The sequence below is a fragment of the Scyliorhinus torazame genome, chromosome 8 (assembly GCF_047496885.1).
Source record: "Scyliorhinus torazame isolate Kashiwa2021f chromosome 8, sScyTor2.1, whole genome shotgun sequence".
NCBI classification, from domain to species: domain Eukaryota; kingdom Metazoa; phylum Chordata; class Chondrichthyes; order Carcharhiniformes; family Scyliorhinidae; genus Scyliorhinus; species Scyliorhinus torazame.
This window is the reverse complement of record NC_092714.1, coordinates 80,190,884-80,214,279: the sequence shown is the minus strand read 5'-3', so window position 1 is coordinate 80,214,279 and position 23,396 is coordinate 80,190,884. Positions and strand designations below refer to the sequence as shown.

At 44.7% G+C, this 23,396-nt stretch overlaps 1 protein-coding gene across 1 annotated transcript in view; it reads left to right on the top strand.

The window, feature by feature from the left end:
• Positions 1-1,662: 1,662 nt before the first annotated feature.
• Positions 1,663-23,396, top strand: part of tspan7 (tetraspanin 7) — a 154,178-nt gene continuing 132,444 nt past the window's right edge. The window contains exon 1 of the mRNA XM_072513885.1: positions 1,663-1,840. Coding sequence (XP_072369986.1) covers positions 1,760-1,840 — 81 coding nt within the window. The 5' untranslated portion in view covers positions 1,663-1,759. The remainder of the gene's footprint in view (positions 1,841-23,396) is intronic.

Here is a 23,396-nt window from a genome sequence, read left to right as displayed (position 1 = left end):
TCCAGCTGAGCTGACTCTTGGATGTTCCAGTAAATGTTGCCACATTTCCCCAGGACCATGGGCTGCTCTCCCCTTTTGAGAGGGAGCTAACTGGTGGTGATTTAACTTGAGGGTCACCACATCTCAGAGAAGGGGCAGGTTTGAGGAGGCAGGGCCTTCATGAATAACCTCAGCCACTATGGTGATTGAGCTCACTATGAGGCATCATGAACCAGCCGTTCCCAGTGTTCCAGTCCTGGCTCCAGCGGCACAACAGGGCAGCTGGCGGCAGGGCCCTCATTGGTTGGGGCCTTGTGCATGGTGTGTTTCATTGTAAATCCACCCCTGGGCCAGAGCTATAGAAAAGTACCGCAACCCGCATCAGAAATAAACATTTGGCGTTAAAAGCATAGACACATAGAGTGAAAATATTGAAACCGATTAAAATAAAAGTGGATTCTACAAGAACTTGTTTTTCAATTAGACGTTTTTTCAGCATTTATGTGGAAATTAAAGTTGACCAATCTGGTTTTTTTTTGTAAAAAGTGTCCTGGAGATGAGAAACCTAAGAGAAAGTCAAGGATCAGTGACGGGGGAACAAGCAGTGTCCATTCAGTGACGCCAACATTGGAGTTAAAGAAGATTGAACAAAACGTTTGTTTTCCCAACAAGAATTAATACCTTGCCTAATACGTGAACATATAGATTTCCATCGGCAGAAATCTTGAGCTGTCATTCTTCTTTGGAGAATTTTTAGGCAAAGGTCTGGAATATTAATGTTGAAATACATTATTGCCGTTACTATTTAGGGATGAGGCAAAGATAAACCCGTTTTGAAAGATTTGTTGCAACACGTTGAATCATTCTGAAGCAAACATTCGCCCAGCATTTCCTAAACGATAGCTCTGTCAATTTACCAACATTCTGTGCTTCGTGTTTTGAGCCCCTAAAATGTCCCTTCCGATTTTACTTGTGTACAACAATCCAGAATTCAAGTCCATTCGCCTTCACTTCTTCGCCATATCACACATATCCATTACCAATTACTCCACCAGATAACATTAGAGGGAAATTTCGGTTTCAATGTTTTTTATTTCATGGTTTGTTTGCAACAGTCCTAATTTTTCTTCGTGTTTATTTAGCATTCATTTTGTTTTTAGTAAAAACGAAAACCGAAAAATGCGATTCTTCCACTTCCACACAAGCCTATTTAAGAGAAAGCTAGTATCTGACACGGGGGAGGAATGGGGTCGCGTTAGTGGGCTGAGATGAAAGGCGGGAGGAGACTCCTGCGGATAAACACCGGCCAGTTGGGCCGAAGGGTTTTGTTTCCTGCGCTGGTAAATTCTGTGCATTTGCTTCCCTGCAGGAATGTGTTGATGCTATCGGGGGCCCCCTTCTTTCCATGTCCATCAATCAAAGCCGGAAATGAGAGCCGGCACCTGCACCAACTTTGACTCCAGTTGGCGCACGGCAGGCGCAGCTCCATGGGTTTGGTCTCACGGCGGAGGCCGGCGGCTCCGGGTTTGGTCTCACGGCGGAGGCCGACAGCTCCATGGGTTTGGTCTCACGGCGGAGGCCGGCTGCTCCACAGAGTGAAGCTGTCTCTCTTTCTCTCGCTCGCTGTGGGCTCATTGCGGAGCTGATGTAATGGGAGTTGCTCATTGGCCGGCTGACGCAGCGCCGCCGCCGAATGACATGAGTGCTGCAGTGTCCCGGCGCTGGGAGGAGGAGGAGGCGGCACAACAGGAGGCACTGGAGCGTAAACGCATAGATTATTATGGCATCGCGGCGAATGGAGACTAAACCGGTGATAACGTGCCTCAAAACGCTCCTCATCATCTACAGCTTCGTTTTCTGGGTAAGGCTGAGAGATTATCCCCTATTTTTTTAATTTTAGCTCTTGAATAGAAGCGACAGAGAAAAATAACCCATTATTTTGTTCTGCGGACGTGTGGTTGGCACGAATGAAAGCTGAAGGTTGAAAAGCGAGAATATTGGAGCCTCTTTGCTTGTCCAGATTTGACTCCTCCCCTTTATTTGTTTGTGTAACGCTTGGCCAACTCTACAGAATCTCAGTCGGGCAATGGGCACGATGAGAAACTCGATCAGTTTTTATTGTGTGTGTGAGAGAGATGGGAATGTCCTTAATACTGACGCACTGGTTGCTGTGTGTGTGATGCGCCGGGAAGAGTACTGCAGCAAACATGAAAGATGATAAGACTCCCCCAGAACCTTCTCCCCCACCCCCGCTACATCCCCTCCACCCAAGTTTGTTTACTCTGTTTAAATTATTCGCCCACTGAGTAAATCCATATTTTTAAAAAACATTTAATACTTTTATTGTGTGAATTAATTGATAGCGCATCAGCCCTCTGAGAACATCCAAAGCAACTTCCTTCGTCTTCGCATTCCCTTAGGCTTCTCTCTTCTCCCCCCCCCCCCCGCGCCTCGTTTAGAGACAAATAGACATTCTACGGCTCTCCTATTTAATTATAAAATCCATCTCTCTTTAAATAAAGTATTAGCGACACTCCTAATGCTGCATTGTTGAATAATTTCTTTTGCACTGCTTTTAAAGTAATTTGCAGCATTTCACACTAATAATTATTCGACTGCAGTGCTTCTTCCCACCTGCATTTTACATTTGTAGTAGTTTTTATTAAACCAGGAATAACTATTTTTATATAGTTCATTTTCCCAACCTTTTTATTTTACTGGTGCAGCACTTTATTCATCGTAGGGATTTTTTAAAATCTGGCTGAAAGAAGAAGCCAGTTTAATTTTGAGTCCAGCCCTTTATCATGCTGATGGTAGCAAGCCAGTGAATGTTATATATTTTTAAAAAATATACTTTTAGTAAGGTTTTGCAGAATTTTTCATAATAAAACAATAACAACAAAACAAACTAGAGTGAACATTAACATTATGCAAAAAGAGAATATACAATAACAATTAAATAGACATTATCCCACACCATCCCAATGAAGCACTCACCCCCCCCCCCCCCCCCCCCCCCCCCCGGATTGCTGCTGCTGACATTTTAATTTTTCCCGAGCAAGTGGACGAATGGCTGCCACCTCCGAGAGAACCCTAGCGTAGACCCTCTTATGGCAAACTTTATTTTCTCGAGTCTGAGAAACCCAGCCGTGCCGTTAACCTAAGTCTCTACACTCGGGGGGTGGGTGGAGGGGGGGCTTTGAGTCCCTCCACATTAATGAAATCTGTCTCTGGGCTACGAGGGAGGCAAAGGCCAAGATGGTGGCCTCTTTCATCCCCTGAACTCCCTGGTCTTCTGACACTCCAAAGATCGCTTTCTCTGGACTCGGCACCACCCGTGTGGTAAGCACCTTGGATATTGCCCGCGCGTGCCCTTGCCAGAACTCTCTTTAAGCTCCGGGCATGCCCAAAACATGTGGACATGGTTTGCAGGGCTGCTTTTGCACCTCATACAACTGTCTTCTACCCCCAAAAACTTGCTCATTCTTGCTGCCATCATGTGTGCCTGGTGGACCACCTTAAATTGAATGAGATTGAGCCTGGCACATGATGAGGAAGAACTAACCCTGCCCAGGACCTCTGCCCACAGACCCACTTCCAACTCCTCACCTAGCTCCTCCTCCCACTTGCCCTTGAGCTCCTCCACCGGGGTATCCTCCGCCTCCTGTAGTTCCTGGTAGATATCCGACACCTCCTCCCCCATCAGGTGCCGGAGACCACCCTGTCCTGTATCCTTAGTGGCGGCAGTGGCGGAAAGGCCACTAACTTTTTTCAGGAACTTGCAGATATTTAAAGGCGTTTCCTGGTGGCAGATTAAATTTATCCTCTAGCGCCTTCAAACTGGGAAAGCTTCCGTCTGTGAACAGAACTCCCATCCTTCTGATGCCTGCCCTCTGCCAGCTCTGGAACCCACCATCCATCCTACCCGGGACAAACCTGTGGTTGTTACATATCGGGGTCCAGACCGATGCTCCCTCCACCTTCTTGTACCTCCTCCACTGTCCCCAGATCCTCAGTGTGGCCGCCACCACCGGACTTGTGGAGTAACGGGTCGGCGAGAACGGCAAAGGAGCCATTATCAAAGCTCCCAGACTAGTACCTTTACATGACGCCACCTCCAGCTGCTCCCACGTGCCCCCCCCCCCCCAATCGCACACTTCCTAATCATAGCTACATTGGCCGCCCAGTAGTAGTTGCGAGTTTGGCAGCGCCAACCCCCCCTCCCCCCGCACTGCGCTCCAACAGCGATCTCCTTACTCGCGGGGTCTCATTTGCCCACACAAAGCCCGAAATGATCCTACTCACCTGCTTAAAAAAGGCCTTGGGGTGAAGATGGGGAGGTACTGGAAGACAAATAAAAATCTGGGGAGGACAATCATTTTCACGGTCTGCACCCTCCCTGCCAGTGACAGCGGGAGCATGTCCAACCTTTTAAAGTCCCCTTCCATTTGCTCCACCAACCGGGTCAGGTTGAGCCAGTGGCCAGGGCATCCTGGCCACCTATATACCCAGGTAACAAAAACTTTTCTCTACCATCCTGAGTGGCAGGTCTTTCAGTCTCTCCTCCTGCCCCTTGGCCTGGATCACAAACAACTCGCTCTTTCCCATGTTCAGTTTGTACCCTGAAAAACTACCGAAATCTCTCGGGATCTGCAGAACCTCCCCCATCCCCTACACAGGGTCCGAAATGTACAGGAGCAAATCATCCGTGTATAGCGAGACCCGATGTTCCACCCCCCCCCCCCGAACCAGTCCCCGCCAGTTCCTCGAGGCTCTCGGCGTCATAGCTAGTGGTTCTATAGCTAGGACAAATAGTAACGGGGAGAGGGGACACCCCTGCCTCGTTCCCTGGTGAAGCTCAAAGTACCCCGACCTCAGCCAGTTTGTACATACACTTGCTACAGGCGCTTGGTACAGCAATTTGACCCAGCCAATAAAGACCTCACCAAAACCGAAACTCCTCAGCGTTCCCCACGGGTACTCCCACTCCACCCGGTCAAAGGCTTTCTCTGCGTCCATCGCTGTTACCACCTCCGCTCCCTCTGAGGGCATCATAATAATATTCAAAAGTCTCTGGACATTGGTATTGAGTTGTCTGCCTTTAACAAACCCTAGTCTGGTCTTCCTCTAACACCCCTGGGATGCAATCTTCAATTCTTGTGGCCAGAATCTTAGCTCGCAATTTGACATCCACGGTTAAAAGCGAAATCGGCCTGTTTGATCATAGAATTTACAGTGCAGAAGGAGGCCATTTCGCCCATCGAGTGTGCACCGGCTCTTGGAAAGAGCACCCTACCCAAGGTCAACACCTCCACCCTATCCCCATAACCCAGTAACCAAACCTAACACTGAGGCCAATTTTGGACACTCAGGGCAATTTAGCATGGCTAATCCACCTAACCTGCACATCTTTGGACTGTGGGAGGAAACCGGAGCACCCGGAGGAAACCCACGCACACACGGGGAGGATGTGCAGACTCCGCACAGACAGTGACCCAAGCCGGAATCGAACCTGGGACCCTGGAGCTGTGAAGCAATTGTGCTATCCACAATGCTACCGTGCTGCCCACTGTATGACCCGCAATGTTCCGGGTCCTTCCCTCGTTAAGAATGAGTGAGATCAAGGCCTGTGACATTGTTGGGGGGGAGGGTTCCTTTCTCTCTAGCCTCATTGAAGGTCCTCATCAGAAGTGGGCTCAATATTCCCAAAAAATTCTTATAGAATTCTACCTGGTAACCGTCCGGCCCCGGGGCTTTACCCGATTAAATGCCCTCTATACCCTTGACAATCTCCTCCAATTCAATCGGGGCCCCCAGCCCCTCCACCAGGTCCTCTTCCACCTTTGGAAACCTCAACTGGTCCAAAAATTGCCCCATCTCTTCCGCTCCCATCGGGGTACCGACTCGTATAGTTTACTATAGAACTCCTTCAAGACTCCGTTCACCCCCCCCCCCCCCGGATCCAAGACCATGTTACCCTCTTTATTCTTTACTCCCCCGATTTCCCTGGCCGCCTCCCTCTTTCGCAGTTGGTGTGCCAGCATTCTACTTGCCTTCTCCCTGTACTCACAGACTGCCCCCCCTTGCCTTCCTCAGCTGTGCTACCGCTTTCCCTGTGGTCAGCAGTTCAAACTCCGTCTACAGACACCGCCGCACCCTCAGTAGCCCCACCTCAGGGGCCTCTGTGTATCTCCTGTCCACTCGGAGTATCTCCTCCACCAGTCTCTCCCTCTCCGTATCTCAACTTTGCCGAAAACACTGCACCCCCAGCCACCACCACAGCCCTTACACGCACCCAACATTGTATACAATCTTATATCAAAACGGTACTGTGTTACCCAGCCCCACCGCCGCATTCCACCAAAGCTTAACTGTCCTTTAATTCGAGTCCACCTTTTCTTGTTTGACGAATGACCACGCCTCGTCCGGAGTCACAAAATAGTGATGCCGTTCCTTGTACGTGACCCATAGCCTTGCATCCCAAATTTCACCCCCTTGCTGAAGAGAGTCGCCTTCACCCAGCTGAATCCAGCACGCCTCGTGGCCAGCTCCGCACCCAGGTCCTGGTAGATGCGTATTTCGTTGTTCTCCCACCTGCTGCTCCGTTCTTTTTTTGCCCACCGCAAGACACGTTCCTTGTCTGAGAAGCGATGAAATCTCACCACCATGGCCCTCAGCGGTTCATTCGCCTTGGGCTTCCTTGTGAGGGCTCTGTGCGCTCCGTCCAGCTCCAGGGGTCGAGGGAATACCCCCGTCCCCAATAGCGTCTCCAGCATTTTGGACACAAATGCTCCCGCATCCGACCCCTCCACGCCTTCGGGGAGGCCCACAACTCTCAAGTTCTGCCTTCTGGACCTGTTTTCTAGGTCCTCCAGCCTCTCCTGCCACTTCTTGTGGAGGTCATCCTACGCGTCCACCTTAAGGGCCAGTATGATCAACTCGTCCTCATGGTCCGATAGCTTTTTCTCCATCTCCTTAATCGCTTTCCCTTGTGTCGCCTGAGTTGCGATCATTTGGCCTATTGATGCCTTCATCAAGGCCAGCATGTCCTTTTTAAGATCAGCAAAGCAGCCCCGAAGGAACTCCTGTGACCACTGGGCCCATGCTCCCTGATCTATACTGGACGCCATGCTGTGCCTCGGCGTCTGCTCTGCACGCTTCTGTCTGTTGGGACTTAAACGCTTCACCCGGCCACTCCTGGTCCAGCTATCCATACAACAGAGAGGGAATCCTTTTGGCAATGTTCGCTTCACCAACCTGCCCCAATAAGTCTGTGAATACTCCTGAAAAAAGGTCTGAGAGTCCGTTCCAGACGGGAGCTGCCGAATGCGCGACCTACTCTTCCATGGCTGCCACCGGAAGTCTCGTCACCGCTTCTACAATGGCCTTTGCGAGATCTTTTCACAGTTGTTCCCTTTGCTGTTGGAATTCAGTTTTAATGAAGGCCATCAAGTCAGTTTGAAGCCTTTGAACTTGCCCTTCCCCCTCCTGCATGTTTGAAGAGGTTTTTGTCTTTGCTGCAGCACCAGCCAAATCCCTCACTGTTTCTGCCAGGTCTGGTAAACAAGAGACATACCATTCCTGGGGGGAAAGTACTCCTCCAACATTCACCTACATCTTTTCATCAAAATTCCACCCCGTATTGATTAAAAAGAGCTCTTTTCTGTAACCTTGGGCAGGAGCTGCCTTGTATGTGACCACTTACTCCATGGTCCACACTGGAAGTCAACATTTTAACAATTAAACATATAACACACTTGGCATTTACAAAATAAAACCAACCCTAAACCAAAACCCCAGCTCCCGCCCCCCCTCAGCAGTTGGTGGCAACCAGCTCCCCAGAATGCAATATAAACAAACCCTGTCTTTTGTGGATCCCCTCACTTGCCCCTCTCAGAGCAAATTTCACCTTCTCCAAATACAAAAATTGCATTGGATTCCCCCAGCCAACTGAAGCACGGTGGCGAAGCTGGCCTCCACCCCAACAGGACTCTCCTGCGAGCGGTCAACGAGGCGAAGGCTAAACCCCCCCCCCCCGCCTCACTCCCGTCTGCAACTTCGGCAAGTTTGACATCCCAAATATGGCCCCCAGGTGACTGGGCTCCTAAGTCCACATGTAAAATTGTTGACCTGGTGCTGAAACATGACCCCCCAAACTTCTCCAACTTCGAGCAAGAGCAGAACATGTGTATGTGATTGGCTGGGCCCCTCCCACACCCCACTCAAATATCTTCCAATCCCTCAAACATCCTCCAACACCTCAAACATCCAGCTCATCCTGGACTTCGTCAGGTGTGCTCTGTGCACTACCTTAGCTGTATTAACCCCAGCCTTGCACACGAGGTTGAGGCATTCAACCCCCTATCATCTTGCATCACAGTCCTTCCCCCAGTGCCATCCCCAGCTTCTCTTCCCACTTGGCCGCATCCCCCTCCAGAGTTGCCCTATCCTCCTCCAAAACCCTCCCATAAATCACTGAGACAGACCCCTCCCCCCAAATCCCATCACTGACAACATTCCCTCCAGCAACAGGGAGGGCTGTGCCACCGGAAAGGTCGGACAAACATTTTTCACACAATCTCGCACTGCATGTACCTGAAACCCTCCCCAAGCAATACCCCAAACTTCACACCCAGCTTCTCCAGACTCTCACACCGTCCTTCTAAGAACAGATGCTTTGTTTACGCTAACTCTCGCTCCTCCCACCCTGAAACCACGCATCCACCCTCCCAGGCTCAAACTCATGGTTCCCCTGAATCGGCATCAAATTCGACCCCACCCCCAACTTAAAGTGCTGCCAAAACTGCCTCCATATTTTCAGCGTGACCACCACCACCGGACTCCTTGAATACCTCCCTGGGGCAAACAGAAGGGGTGCCATTGTCAACACCCGCAACCCCGACCCCTTACAAAACCCTGCTTCCATCTTCACCCACAAAGCCTCTATCTCCCTGGTCCAGCCTCGCACCTACATGGCATTTGCCACCCAGTAATAGTATAACAAGTACAGATGGGCCAAGCCCCCAACTGGCGCCATCTCTGGAGCACTCTCCTCCTCCTAATCCATGCTACCTTACCTGCCCACACAAATGACAAAATCATCCTCTCCAGAAAAGTTGTTGGCAAGAAGACCGGCAGGCACAGAAAGAAGAATAAAAACCGTGTCAAAATGTTCATCTTAACCACCTGCACTCGACCTGCCAACGATAGGGGAAGACTATCCCACCTCAGTAAATCCACCCAAACCCTGCCTCCCAAAACTCGTGAAGTTCAACTTGCAGAGCTGAGTCCAGTCGCGAGCCACCTTCACTCCCAGATAGTGAATGTAATATATAAAATGTTGCAGTTATATTTAAAGCCTGTAACGTTTGAATTATGTCTGTCTAGGTGTGCGAAGTTAACAATGTGATCCCATGCTTAATGAATGTTTTATTTTCAGCTATTTGTATGTTTACAGCAAGTGAATTTGCAGTCAATGCCTGCCTCTAAATTCATGACAGTCATGCAGTTAGCTTATTTTATTCTTTGATTTGGCTAGAATTCATTGTTTACATATGTGGTAGTTGAAAGGATCACAATAGTGAGATGTTTTTGATTTCATATCTGTCTTTAGGATTCTGTTGTTAGATGTCGGTCCAAAATAAAAGGATTGCAGCTCTTTCACCATTTGTGCAAATCATGGCTGTAAATTGTGAATTGACAGAATTATTAGTGCTCAGTCCCCTTCATTTACAACAACAACTTTAATTATATAGCACCTTTAACATTGTAAAACGTCCCAAGGACATTCTGGAACAAAATTTGACACGAGATATCAGGGCCAGTCACCAAAAGCTTGGTCAAAAAGGTTTATTTTATGGAATGTCTTAAAGAGGGAGACAAGAGGTAGAGTGACAAAAAGGTTCAGTGAGGGAATTCCAGAAATCAGGGGCTTGATAGGGGCAGCAATGAAAATTGGGAATGTGCTATAGGCTAGAATTGGAAGATATTGGCAGTTTGTTGGGCCAGGGGAAGTTTCAGAGTTGGGGAAGGGTGAGGCCACAGTGAGATGAGGATTTTAACATTGAGGTGATGCTGGACCAGAACCAATGTAGGCCAGAAAGTGCAGGGTTGATGGATGAATAGGATCTAGTGCAAGCTAGGATATAGGCTGCATAATTTTGGATGAACTCAAGTTTACGAATGGTGCAAGGTGCTAGGCCAGCCAGGAGCATGTTGGAACAACAGGTTTACAGGTAACAAAGTCTTTGATGGTTTCAGCAGCAAGTGAGCAAGCACAGGGTTGAAGGACAGGTGATGCGATTGAGGTGCAGTAGGCGAGCTTGATGATGGAGTAGATATGACGTTGGATGCTCATCTCAGAGTCAGATAGGATGACAAGGTAGGATAATACCGATTAATTTATCCTGAATTTGCCTATCGCAGCAATATTCATTCATAACCTCTTGGGCCAAGCTCTTGTAAATCTGTCCTAATATTTCTTTTGTTAGCTTGATTCCAGTTTTTTTTTAAATGCTCCTGTGGAGTTCTTTGGAAGGTTTTACTATAATGCATTGTGTGTACAATATAAATGTATTTGTTGATACACTTCACCAAGCAGGTCTTTATCACAATTTAATATTCTTCGCTTTCTTCCCAAAACTGGATATCTCTGGCTTTAATGGTGAAATAAAACAGACTCCCTTTTTGGGCATGTTTCCTGTACTTGTAACGCAGAGAACAACCCTGATGTTAAATGGTACTCTGCTTTCTTGGGCCTGGGCGAGAAATGTCCCACCGAGACTGCACTTAGACTTATTTCCTGAAATGAGCTCAGCCCACCAGTGCAGAAAGAGATTGGGGTGACATTTTAATATTACGCCTGGATCTCTCGAACCCTTCCACCACGGCCTCAAGACCCTCCCCCCCCCCTATCTCCCAACTTACTAATTAGGTGGTCCTTGAGCCCCCTCACACCCCACTTCATAAAGACAGGGCACCCCTGGGCCCGATCCCTGGCATGGGCAACTTGGCAGTGCCCATGACAGGATGCACAGATTGCAGTAGGAATGCCAGGGTACCACCCTGCCCAGAGCCGACCACCCAGGAGCCTCCGGTCACCTGAGACGCCCTCAAATGCCATCACGCCTGGTCCAAGTTTGTGGGAACCAGTGCTAAACAGCACCAGGGCAGGGTCTCAGAGGCAAGGACGTTAATCCTAAACATTGGGTAACTCCTTGAATATGCAAATCTGGATCCCGCCCATTGAGGGCAAGATCCAGATCGCGATGCCTCGCGAGATCTCGTTAGATCTCACGAGGCGTAACCAGCACATAAAATCGCGAGCGGCATCTCGCGAGATATAACACCCTTGCCACATCACCGGGTCGGGTGCAACGAGAATGGTAGATTGCGCCCCTTCTATAAAATGCATTGTTTAGAATTAGGAAGGATTAGCAAAATGGGCAGAGTACCTTCTGGTACCATGTCCGTCATGGCTGTTTTGCATTCACAGTAAATTCATGATAGTGGCTGCAATGTTTTCTGTCATTCATCAAGACCTTGAAAATAAAGGGACTAGGGCACTGCCACCTCCTTTTAATGATGAGATTGCTTTGAATTGTTTATCGAACTTGTCAAACGATCAGCCTGCTTAAGAATGCTGCAGGGATATTTCCATTATCTCCCTGATTACAAAAGCTAAAATAAATCATAAATGTTTCATAGGATGGTTTCCTATCTGATTTGTGAAAAAGAAAAAGTGGCAATAATTTAACCAAGCAGGAAAAAATTGCATCAATGCTTTTCTAGTTATAATAATGAAAATGCGTAGGTCGTATAAATTTTCAGATGCAGTAAGAAGCAGGTTTGGCTTCCTTATTTGTTTAACTATTTCATAAGGGACCATGCATTTACTGTAATCCCTTTAAATAGCATTTTCACATAAGAGTGTAAACCTTTAGATCTGCTTTATGTAATTTCACATCTAGGCAAGGAGAATGTTTGACTCTGAGGAACCGCCAACCTGAGGAAATTAAATTCCTGTGGTTACCACTATTGATGGGTTTTTATATATAATCAATAATTATTCAGTTCAAAGACAATATGTTGTCTTAAATATTCTTTCATTCAATATACACATTCTTTTCTCCCCCTGGCATTTCATTTATACCATTCTGTGGAGCACATGAGCAAAAACATGTATCCTATGCTTTATATAAATCAGTGGAGCTTGTGCTTTGGGATCATTGACAATCCAGGCACAAATTGTGCTAGTTTTCCGAATTAATTTTAATGATTCCATCCCTGTTCAAACTCATAATCACCAAGGTAAAATGTACTGTGAGCCAGCACAATCAGGCAGCATGATAAAATGTTCTTGTATTGTAAAATATTCCAGATGTATTTAAGAGCAATAACCTGTTGCAAATTTATTATAAAGCTAAAAATGATGTCGCAAAAACCAAGTATTTTTAACAAGAATGTTTAGCCACCTCCCGTGAGTAGTCCGATTTATAAATAACTGAAAAGTGACTTTAAAGAACTATGTAGAGCCATTTATTAGTTTTATTGATGTACAATAGAGAGTTTCTTGATAAATTAAGTTTTTTTTTTTACATCTAAAATCTTTTAAAGATATTCATGCTCTTGGGCCTAAAAAGGGCTTAATTTTAAGAACCTCTCTTACATCCTGATAATGTGTTCTTGTAATAGCCATCTTGCCCAGTATGAATCAGAACAATAATAATCCGATACTTATATTAATGCATGGTTACCATAGCCATGGGGTCTCTGATATGTCAATCATAATTTTTTGCTCCCATAAATTGAGGCTTCGATATTGCATAACTGTTATTGGACAAAAGATTTCTCTTATCTTCTGCCAACAAGTGCTTCTACTCAATGTTCAATTGTCATGTCCAGTGGAAAACCTCTTCCACCTCCTCCAGAAATCCAAAGGTACAGGTTTGGTAGATGGCTGAGCTCTTGTATGATATTCTATCGTACCCAATTGGTTGTAGCAGCATGGTCAATGATTTGATGGGCGGTGTGGCCACTTTGTGAATGGGTCCAATTTCCAGCAGTATATATTTTTTTAAACCATTGCTAAAGATCGCAGAAACTTGATTTGCACTAAAGAACTTCTGCTTGAAATTCATCATTTTCTTTTGTTTTGATTTGGCCAATTTTTGGGAGCAACTTAGCACAAATCCTACCCCATTAGCAATAAAGGAATAAATTAGCATTGGTTAACAAATTTAAATATGGTAGTGTCTGCACCAACTGAGCCTGCTAGATGGAAGAATGAACAGTATCATTTAAGGGGCTTTCTTTTGAGGGCATCTCAAATTAAGGTACTTCAAGAGTTACATAGATGAAATGCTGACTTTCGGCAGCAGCATAGCTACATTCAGCTGTCAGGAAGAACGTCGATATTATCTGCAAGGGTATCGCAACTTGGAATACTGGTTCATGGGGGTGTATAGTTTTGTGTTTTGTTGTGAGGAGACAAATTAAACCCCAGAGATAATAAACAGCCCGGTTGTTGTGTAACAATTAAAAGATTATTTATTAAAGTAACAAAAAGACAAATACACACAAACAGGACTACTCTACTCTCATGCAATTAAAATAAGAATTTTTAAACACACATACAGTTTATAATGAATGTACCACTTGTTCCGAAGTATATCGATGATACCTGAACTCCATAAGACTTCCTCGTTTCTCCAAAACAACATCAAAATTAAATAACCAACTTATTGTTACCGCACAATACAGGGTTGATACTCAAGTCTGGGGAAACATCTTTTCCTGGTCCAAATATACAGGTTTGGTAGACGGCGAAGATACTTTAAGCTGCCGTTATGAAGGTTTTCGGCATTGCCTTGGCTCTAAGTCTTGGAGGCTTGTTTCATGTAAATGTGACTTCTAGGCTGCTAGCTGAAAAACTAGCTTTTGGGTTTGGTGGCTGGAAACTGGCATGTCTGCTTTCTGAGACTGCTAGATATTAACTGCCCCCTGGCTTTGATTGTCGGGACAATTGTACCTTGTTCTCTTTCATCATGCCTTCTGTGTATTGTCTGTCCCTACCAACTTCCTTGACTAGACATTAGTACATGTGTACCGCATGGATTTCCCAAATGTTTATATGAGGAATCATAAACTATTCACACCTGGTTATTACCTAAACTGCCTTCTAATTCCATTATTAGGAGAGACGCATATCAATGAGTCTTTTGAATATGGTCTACTGCTGTCTCTAGGCAAATCTCTACCTATTGCTGGACATCTCCTATCTTATTATGTTTTAAATTTGTTTTGCTTCAGTTGCTAGGTAAATTCATGACACACCGTATACATTAATATGCAATGTAATCCAAGAATATTCAGAAATCGCAGTGGGGAGATTTTGTTTTCTGACCTACTTTGATATTAAAAAGGTGCCCAACTTCTAAAGCTAGCAATGCTGGGAATATACACAATTTATTACAGTGTTGTTCAGACAAGGCCCAGAGTTCATGTTCCACACTTAGTTAAGCAGGATAATTTGAAGCAGCACTGCAAATATTTTCCCCTCATTATCCTGGACTTGCACTTCCCCTATGATCAATTATATTTCCCCTGTAAGCTCAATCTAAACCTAATAGGTAACTGCCCTGATCAGCATAACATTAAACCAAAGATGCCCAAAGAGTGCAGGATTGATTTTTCTGATTTGTGCTGAGATATTTGATCTGAAATTAGGCAAACAATTGTCAAGGTAACTGGCAAGTGTCAGCGAATAGCCCATGACCATTTTCACCAACCTCTCAGCAACCAGTTTCATGGCATTACTGGTAGAGAACTGGTAGGTCATTTGTATTTCCATGAGGTAAGGAATAGCGCACAGCAGATCAAAAGAGTGATGTGAAAAGGAGATACCTGAAGAAAACTGCACTGTAATGAACTTTCTGCTCCATTTATTATTATAGTAGAATAATTATTCAATATCCTACTATCTTCTGAAAGAACTATCAGTAATGTGGAAAAGAATGGTTAATGCATCCCCAACATTGCAATAGCTGGGCTACCATTTTTGTGCAACATCCCCAGCCTCAGTCGCTGAATAGGGTGTAGATATAGAACTTGAATTAAAATCCCAATGTGGTGCGTTGTGCAATTCAGTTATGTAACTCTGATCATTTGCAGGCTGGCAACAGTGGAAAAACATTAATGAGAGCTGTTGTAAAAAAACAAACTGGTTTGCTAAATATCTTTAGAGAAGGGAACCTTGCCAGTTTAGGCTACATGTGACTCAAATTCTACACTACATGGTGGACTCTGAAGGTACCATTAATTTATTGATTTGTTCAGTGGTGTTCAAAGTGCATCACCTACTTAGGGAAACTAGGACTGGATGGGCAGTAAATATGGGCACATCCCAAGAATAAATCAACAACATGTTTTGAAGAATAACAATAACAAGTAAGCTTGCATGTGTCATATTATTATCAAGATGCACTGCAGTAACCCGCCAAGGTTCCTGAGCACCTTACAAACCCATGACCACTACCATCTCGAAGGACAAGAGCAGCAGATACCTGGGAACCCCACCATTAGAGGATCCCCTCCAAGTCACTCACCAGCCCAACTTGGAAATATATCACCATTCCATCACTTGCTAGGGTAAAAGCCTGGAACTCCCTCCCTAACAGCACTGTGGTTGTACCTATGTCTCGGAGACTGCAGCATATCACCACCTTCTTAAGATCAACTAGGGATGGGCAATAAATGCTGGTATAACCAGCGATGCCCACATACCGTAAATAATTTTTAAAAATCTTTACCCTTTGTTTTTTTACTTCTGTTTCCTCCTTGCCTTTATCAGGATATAGGAAACACAAGTTGAATTTTGAGGTGTTAATGGTGGCTGAGCCAGCAACAGTAATCTATTTTTTTTAACTGCAAATAATTCAGATGTAGAGCTGACACATTTATTTTGTGGCCAGCGCTCCATTGTAAAGCAAGGATGGCTCTGAACCAATTTGGATATCAGTTTGCCAGGGTTTATTTATAAAATCAATATTAGATTTGTCTAAATTAATACATCCACCCAGGAACTCACCGCATGTTTAGAATTTCTGTCTTGGAAGTTTCCCCTAACTTCTTAATGATTAATCCATTGAATGACAGATGTTGCCAACATCTGGGTGGTTCATATTTTTAATTGCAGGGATGTTCGCAGCATTTGCTTCAGTGTGAAATCTTCTACTGTAACATTCTGATCCGGTATTTAATTGATACTTTAAAATATTATGGACGTATAATTGCTGGTGTAACAATTTAGTAGCCTTATTGGTAATTCTGGCAAAGTACTTTGCAAGTACTTGCATTCCACTGACAAAGTACTTTGATTGGCATTTTACCGAGATATTATTTTTACGTCTAATTCAATCTGATTTTATTCTACAGTAATGACATTTTTATTCTGCTAGGATCAGCCTCCAATTTCTAGAGATTAATTTCATCTTACCTAATTGTAAGTCATATATTAGCTCTTTCTGAATTTGGTCACTTGTGGAAAACCAAGTTGGTTAAGTGATCATCAAAGTTACAAAGAAATTGGTAAATGTGACTTTTCTCAACGTAAAATTGCATGAATCAAGTTGGCTAAAAGCCCAATAAATTAGTGATCAATGAATTTGGGCTGAAAACTTGCTATATTACATAACCACCAAGATTTTCCTTCCTTCTTTGTTCCACTCCTGTACCTTATTTGTGTTAGCTTCGAGAGGAATCTCTCCACAATTGTAACATGTAGTGAGAATAATGGACAAGCAATAGTGGAGTTTGGATATGCTTAGAATTTGCCTCATTATATATATTTTGCTAGTATTAGTTATTTAGATGTCAGTGTAGAAGTTGATAGTTTAACAAAATATATTTCTACATTTTTCGGAAAATTCCTGAACTTGCATTATACTGCTCCAAATATTAATGCAAGATACAATATATCTTGAAAGCCTGTTGTTCACATTTCTTTTCAATTTCAGCTGCACAAAGTTAAACAAACAATTTTTCTGGAGCTTTTAAAATAAAAGTGCTATTTTGCATTAGTACCTTAATGATTATTTCACATAAGACTGCAGGTTAAGCAGTTTTTTTAATGGTTCAGCAAATTTATTCAGAGATTATAGACCAGAAATGTCCCAGCTTTGATCTCCAAACTCTGATGACCTCAGCAAGGCCAGTAACTGGAATGCTACAATTGACACCAGTGTTCTCTTCTGAAGTATTCATTGAAACATATACACAACCATCTCAGTCTATGTATATAGGCAAGGTGTATGTTGTTAAAAGAATGTACAGCTCAGGAACAGGCTGGTTTATGATCCCACAAGCCATATTATTTTGGTTGAGGAAAATTATTTGTCAAATATGTATACAAAGGGTTGGCTACAATGGGCCAGATTTTGCTGGGTAAAATAACACCACAATTTGAGCAACACACACTGTTCTTAAGTAAACTGTCCAGTAATTTGTAGAGAGCAAGAGATACCCCATGAATTGTGATTCACCACAACTTGCTAAGCACAAGTAGTCTTTCAATTATGCGACAAAAACTTATATTTATATAGCTCTTTAATACAATGAAATGTCTTGAGGTGCTTCATGGAAACATTATAAAATAAAGTATGATACCAAGCAACATAAGGAGACATCACATCAGAAGACTAAGCTGGGTCAAATAGGCAGATTTTGAGGAGATTGTAAGGTAGGAAAGTAAGGTTTAGAAGCAGAGATGTAGGGTGGGTATTCTAGAGCTTGAGGGCCTAGACAACTAAGGCGTGGCCACAAATGGTGGAATGATTAAAACTGGGAATGAACAAGAGGCCAGAATTAGAGTGTTGATATCTCAAAGGGTTGTGTGGTGCGGGGGGGGAGGGGGGGGGGGGGGTTGATTATAGAGGATTGGCAAGGTCAGGGAGAGATTTGAAATCAGAGGTCAGGATTTTAAAATCAAGAACCAATGCAGATCTGCAAATACATGGGCATTAGAGAAATGGGACATGCTGCAAGTTAAGACATGGACAGCAGCATTTTGGAAGCAACCAAATTTGCGGAGGATACAATGTGAGAGACCAGCCAGGAATGCATTGGGATATTTGAGTCAAGAGGTAACAAAAGGGCAGCACGGTAGCATTGTGGATAGCACAATTGCTTCACAGCTCCAGGGTCCCAGGTTCGAATCCGGCTTGGGTCACTGTCTGTGCGGAGTCTGCACATCCTCCCCGTGTGTGCGTGGGTTTCCTCCGGGTGCTCCGGTTTCCTCCCACAGTCCAAAGATGTGCAGGTTAGGTGGATTGGCCATGATAAATTGCCCTTCGTGTCCAAAATTGCCCTTAGTGTTGGGTGGGGTTATGGAGATAGGGTGGAGGTGTTGACCTTGGGTAGGGTGCTCTTTCCAAGAGCCGGTGCAGACTCGATGGGCCGAATGGCCTCCTTCTGCACTGTAAATTCTATGAAAAGCACAAATGAGAGCTTCAGGAGCAGATGAGCTGTAATGGGGCGAAGTAGGGCAACATTACTAAGATCATTTGTTTTTACCTCAGTAATGTCATGAATATGACATTGGTCGCTCGTCTTGCATTCAAATGTGACATCATATTTTTGAACAGACTGGCTTAATCTCGGGTGAAGGATGGAGTCGGTCGATAGGGAACACAGCTTGGAGTGGGGAATGAAAATAATGGTTTCAGTCTTTCTGATATTTAATTGGAGGAAATGTCTGCAGTCTGATAGTTTATCAACAGTGGAGGCGTCATGGAGGTAAGGTACAGCTTGGTGTCATTAGTGTTTGGATAATTTAGCTGAGGGCAGCATGTAGAGGAGGAATAGGAGGAGACCTAAGGATAGAAGGAGAACCCATTGCAAGTAATTCACTGGCTATGATTCAATAGGTAAGAATGTAACTGAGTAAGGCCAGCCCTGCCCAGCTGGATGACGGTAAGAAGGCTTTGGAGGAGCAGAGTGTGCTGAAGACTACATGCAGGTTGAGAAGAATGAAGAGGGAAAATGTCCTTTTGTTACAGTTAAATAGGATGGAATTTCCCCCCACCCCCAAACGTGGTTTCTGGCGACGGAGGCAGCTCGCTATTAGCCGACGGTGGGATCTTCTGATCCTGTCGATGTCTATTGTGTTTTGTGCAGCTCGCCCGTCCTGCCACTGGGAAGTTTGCCGTGGGGGTCACCTTCAGTGGGACCAGAAGATCCCACCGGCGCGAAGGGTCAGAAGATCCTACCCACAGGAGGTGACTTGTGACTTTGAAAAGAGCTGTGTCAGGACTTTGTTTTATAATGCTCATTGGAATTTTTCATTCTATTAAAGGATCCAAATAAATATTGCTGATGCCATTAACCATTCTCATATCATTAAAAGAGTATTTGTACTAATAGCCACTAGACTTAACTTTCAATTGCTAGTTTAATGTGCAGGGATGGAAATGTGATGATCATCCTCTCTTGGCCAGAATGTTACCTGTTCAGTGTGAAGTTTCATTCCTTCGAGATGTGAATTGTTTGAAGAGATTTTTAAAACGTCACATGAGAAATGTATGTTAATTGGATTAATTGATCACCCACCTCTGCTCGGTGGGAGGCTGAAGCATTGCCCATCCCATTTTCAGGAATATCCCATGGCAGCTGGAAGACATCTGACTTTCCTCTTAGCACCTTCTACCAATGCTCTACCAATTCACCCAAACCTCTCAATCCACCTCCAGAGTACTACTGCAAGCCCGGCTTCTGTTTCTCTAACTGGGCGTTCTAAGCTCAAACTTCCAGAAATTAAATGCTGACAAACCAGTGTAACTAATGGGAAACCTAGCAAGATGCCCACCTCCATCCTATGTTTTGGTCATTTTGTTTTATGAACAAATATTCACACCTAAACATCAACTGATGCACTCATTTGGAAAAGAAACCGTTGAATCAGTTAGTTCTTTTCAATATTGTAGCAAATAAATTCCCTTTAATATTGCTGATGCAGACAAAATGTCATGGAGCCACTATATTTCCACATTTGTACCCTTTCAGCCCCAAAAACAAACTTTTATGATAAATTCCAGCCACAGTTTGGACCGATTTACTGTCCATAATTTGGAATGAATAAAATGAAATAGCTGTGGCACACAATAGAACACAATTGTTAAACAAAAGTCTGAAAGCATCCTTGCATATTCATCTAGCTAGCAGATAAATAGATTTATTTTTAATCACATGCTGGGCAGAGCATTCTGAACAATGAGGCTAATTACTTACTATTCATAAAACCAAAATATAATCCTTCCTGAGGTCTTCTGCAATTTACAAATAAACATATGCCTACAGTGCAAAACTTGAATTTTTAACTTGGTAAGTATCTAAGGCTGATTACAAGCAGGGATATCTGGAGCCAACAGCATTTTGTTAATTCATTCAATAATTGCAACCAATTTTACACATTTCTGTCCTTCTTAAAGGCATTGAATCTTTTCAGGGATATAATTCCTGCATTGTCTGTTCCAAGTGGCTATTATTCTTGCCTGAGCCCTGACGGTGAATGTTGGCATTGGATCGGTTGGGCAAGGGGGAAGGGGGTGGTCAGTTTCAATGGAGGGGTAATACCACCGATGATTACAATTCCGTTTATGAAAAATAAATAAATAAATCCAATTAAGGGGCAATTTAGCTTGGCCAATCCACCTACTCTGCACATCTTTGGGTTGTGGGGGTGAGATGGGCACAGGACTATTCTGTCTGCCTGATTTTTGCATTCACCCATTTCCGACAGAGTTCACAGTATAAAGGTCACATACATGCCATTGATCAGTTTATTTCAAAGCTGATGCTAAGCTTTTTAACCATGTGTCAGCTTGACATGAGCTTTTTCACTACTATTGGAGACTGTTGGTTTCAAACAATCATGTCATTGAGAAGGTAGTTTGGAGTCTGTTGGAATTAATCTGATTTCTCCCATTATTCGACTTGCAGCAGTTCATTTCTGAGAGTTTGTAATTATTTGACGGGAACATTTTAACTCGAGTAGCTGGTTCATCCTGAAGTGGCAGTGAGAGAGCAGGGATTTTAACAACCGGGCCTCATTATAAGATTATAAGATACTGCTGGCCAATCTTCTGACCAAAACAAGAAATTGAATGGCGTGGAAGACGATGGGGTTGTCTGGGCTGGAGAGTTGGGCCTACACTCTGCTTGGAGTGTTTGGAGGAGCACTCTCACCCTTTCTGACCCCACAAAGGAAATTAATATACTGACCCACAAGGACCTCTCACCTGCTGATCCTCTTCCCACTAGCTTCAGCTTAGTTCTCAGTCAGGATTGTGTGTGACTTAGAGGGGAACTTGCGGCCGGTGGTCATCTGTCTGCTGCCTTTGTCCTTGCAGGCTGTAGAGGTTGTTGTGAGTTTGGAAGGTGCTGTTTGAAGGAGGCTTGGCAAATGCCTGAAGTCCAGTGGAGAAGTTAACATTCTGCCTCAGTGATTATTCTGATGGTTACCATTGTCCAGAAACTGAACTGGATTAGCCAAAAAACACTGTGGCCAGCGAGTAGGTCAAAGGCTAGACCTCCCTCCAGGGACACAGCTGACTGATTTTCTTTTCCCAGGAATTAACAGGTTTGCTTCATGTGACAGAGCCAGCAGGTGTATTACCTAGGTGAGTGTTAAAGCAATATTCTTTTCACTGCCACTGTCTGGACTGCTCTCCAGCTTCCAGACGGGGGCTCTTTTTCTGAGGGGCTTCCCGATGGGGTCCTCTTTTTCTGTGGGGGGGGCTTCTTGATGGGGGCCTCTTTTTCCTGGGGGGGGGGGCTTTCCTGATGGGGGGCCTCTTTTCCTGGGGGGGTGGGAGGAGGGATTCATATGGGGGCCACTTTTCCTGGGGGGGGGGGGGGAAGCGGGCTTCCTGAGGGGGCCTCTTTTCCTGGGGGAGGGCTTTCTGATGGGGGCCTCTTTTTCTGGGGGGCTTCCTGACTGTGGTCCCAGAAAATCCAGTGACGGGAGTGTGATGAACGGTTACTGCCTTATCATCATGTAAGGTGATGTCCCCTTTAAGACCGGGCTTGGAACCCTGGGGACTCCGCCTCTGGCTCCGCCCATCTGGGAGCCATACATAAAGGTCTGCCTCATGGTCTGTATAGCAGTCAGCTCTCGTCCATAGCTGTAGCATAGTTATTAGTCTAATAAAGCCTTCTTTACAGTTTAATCTCTAAGCGTCATTATTGAGGGTACCTCAGGGAGGCTGAATTGCACAGCGATGAATTGCAATGGAGGGGCAGGGGGTGATCAGCTGCAGCATCTCTCAATTGGGCCGCCTGCCCAATAGGTCTTGGGGCGTCCCTTCAGTTAGGGGATCTCTGGGGAGGTTTGTTTATTTGGGGGATCCATGGTGGTGGGGGTCCCTTCATTTAGGGGTCTCTGAGGGAAATCTTCACAATCCTCACCATGCATAAATTTGAACTGTGAAGGATTGGGAATCACTTCCTCATTAGGTGCAATTCAGCTCCGGTGGGAAAACATAGTCTCCCAAACAGAGACTTTCGCCCAGAAATTTCATTTCTTGGGATGGGGGTGGGGAGAAGGGGAGTTTGGGTGTGGGGGGGGATGGTGACGGTGAGAGTGGGCTGCAGCCAGGTCAGCCAACCTGGGAAGAAGTGCGGAGGCTAGCACAGGGATACAAGAGTGAGCTGTTTAAAAGGCCTGTCTAAGTGCCATGGGACTCACCATGTCCCTTATGCCCCTCTAACCACTCCATATGGTTGTTCATACCCCCATGACAAGCTTTGACATTCCATCCATCCCCTGTGGCCTTTCATGCCCTGTATGCCAAGCTATGGCACTTGCATGCACATCAACTCGCTCAATGTTTCTCGAGCCATATGTGTGCAGTCGAATAGTTTCTTAAAAATACTGAGAAAAAATAGTAATTAGTTGGTAAGTTCTCTATGTTTGAAAAAGTGTGCACAACAAGCTAACAAACATGTTAATCATCCAGGCCCTTTTAAAAGTCTCGAAAATCACAAACTCTTCAAATCATTTAATTGTGTAAACACGTTTTTAAATTGACAGCAGCGATGGGAGAGCCTGGGCTGTCAAATCAAACATATGTGTCCTTTGGGTAGCAGGTATTCTAGTATCCTAATAGTGGTCTGGACTCAGTCAAGCCTCATTATGTATGCTTGGCACTCTGTTACTGTTTCCAATGTTGAACCAATCCCCTAACTAAGTGAATAATTTATTTCTATATTTCTGATTTCCAAAGGAGAATGTTGCAGAAAAGTATTTTCCACATCAATACTTCTGCTTTGTTTGTGTTGGCATCACAGATTAACATCCATATATTGTAACATTTATGAATGTGGTTAGTGCCAGAGAACTAGCCATGCCATATGGCAGTCAT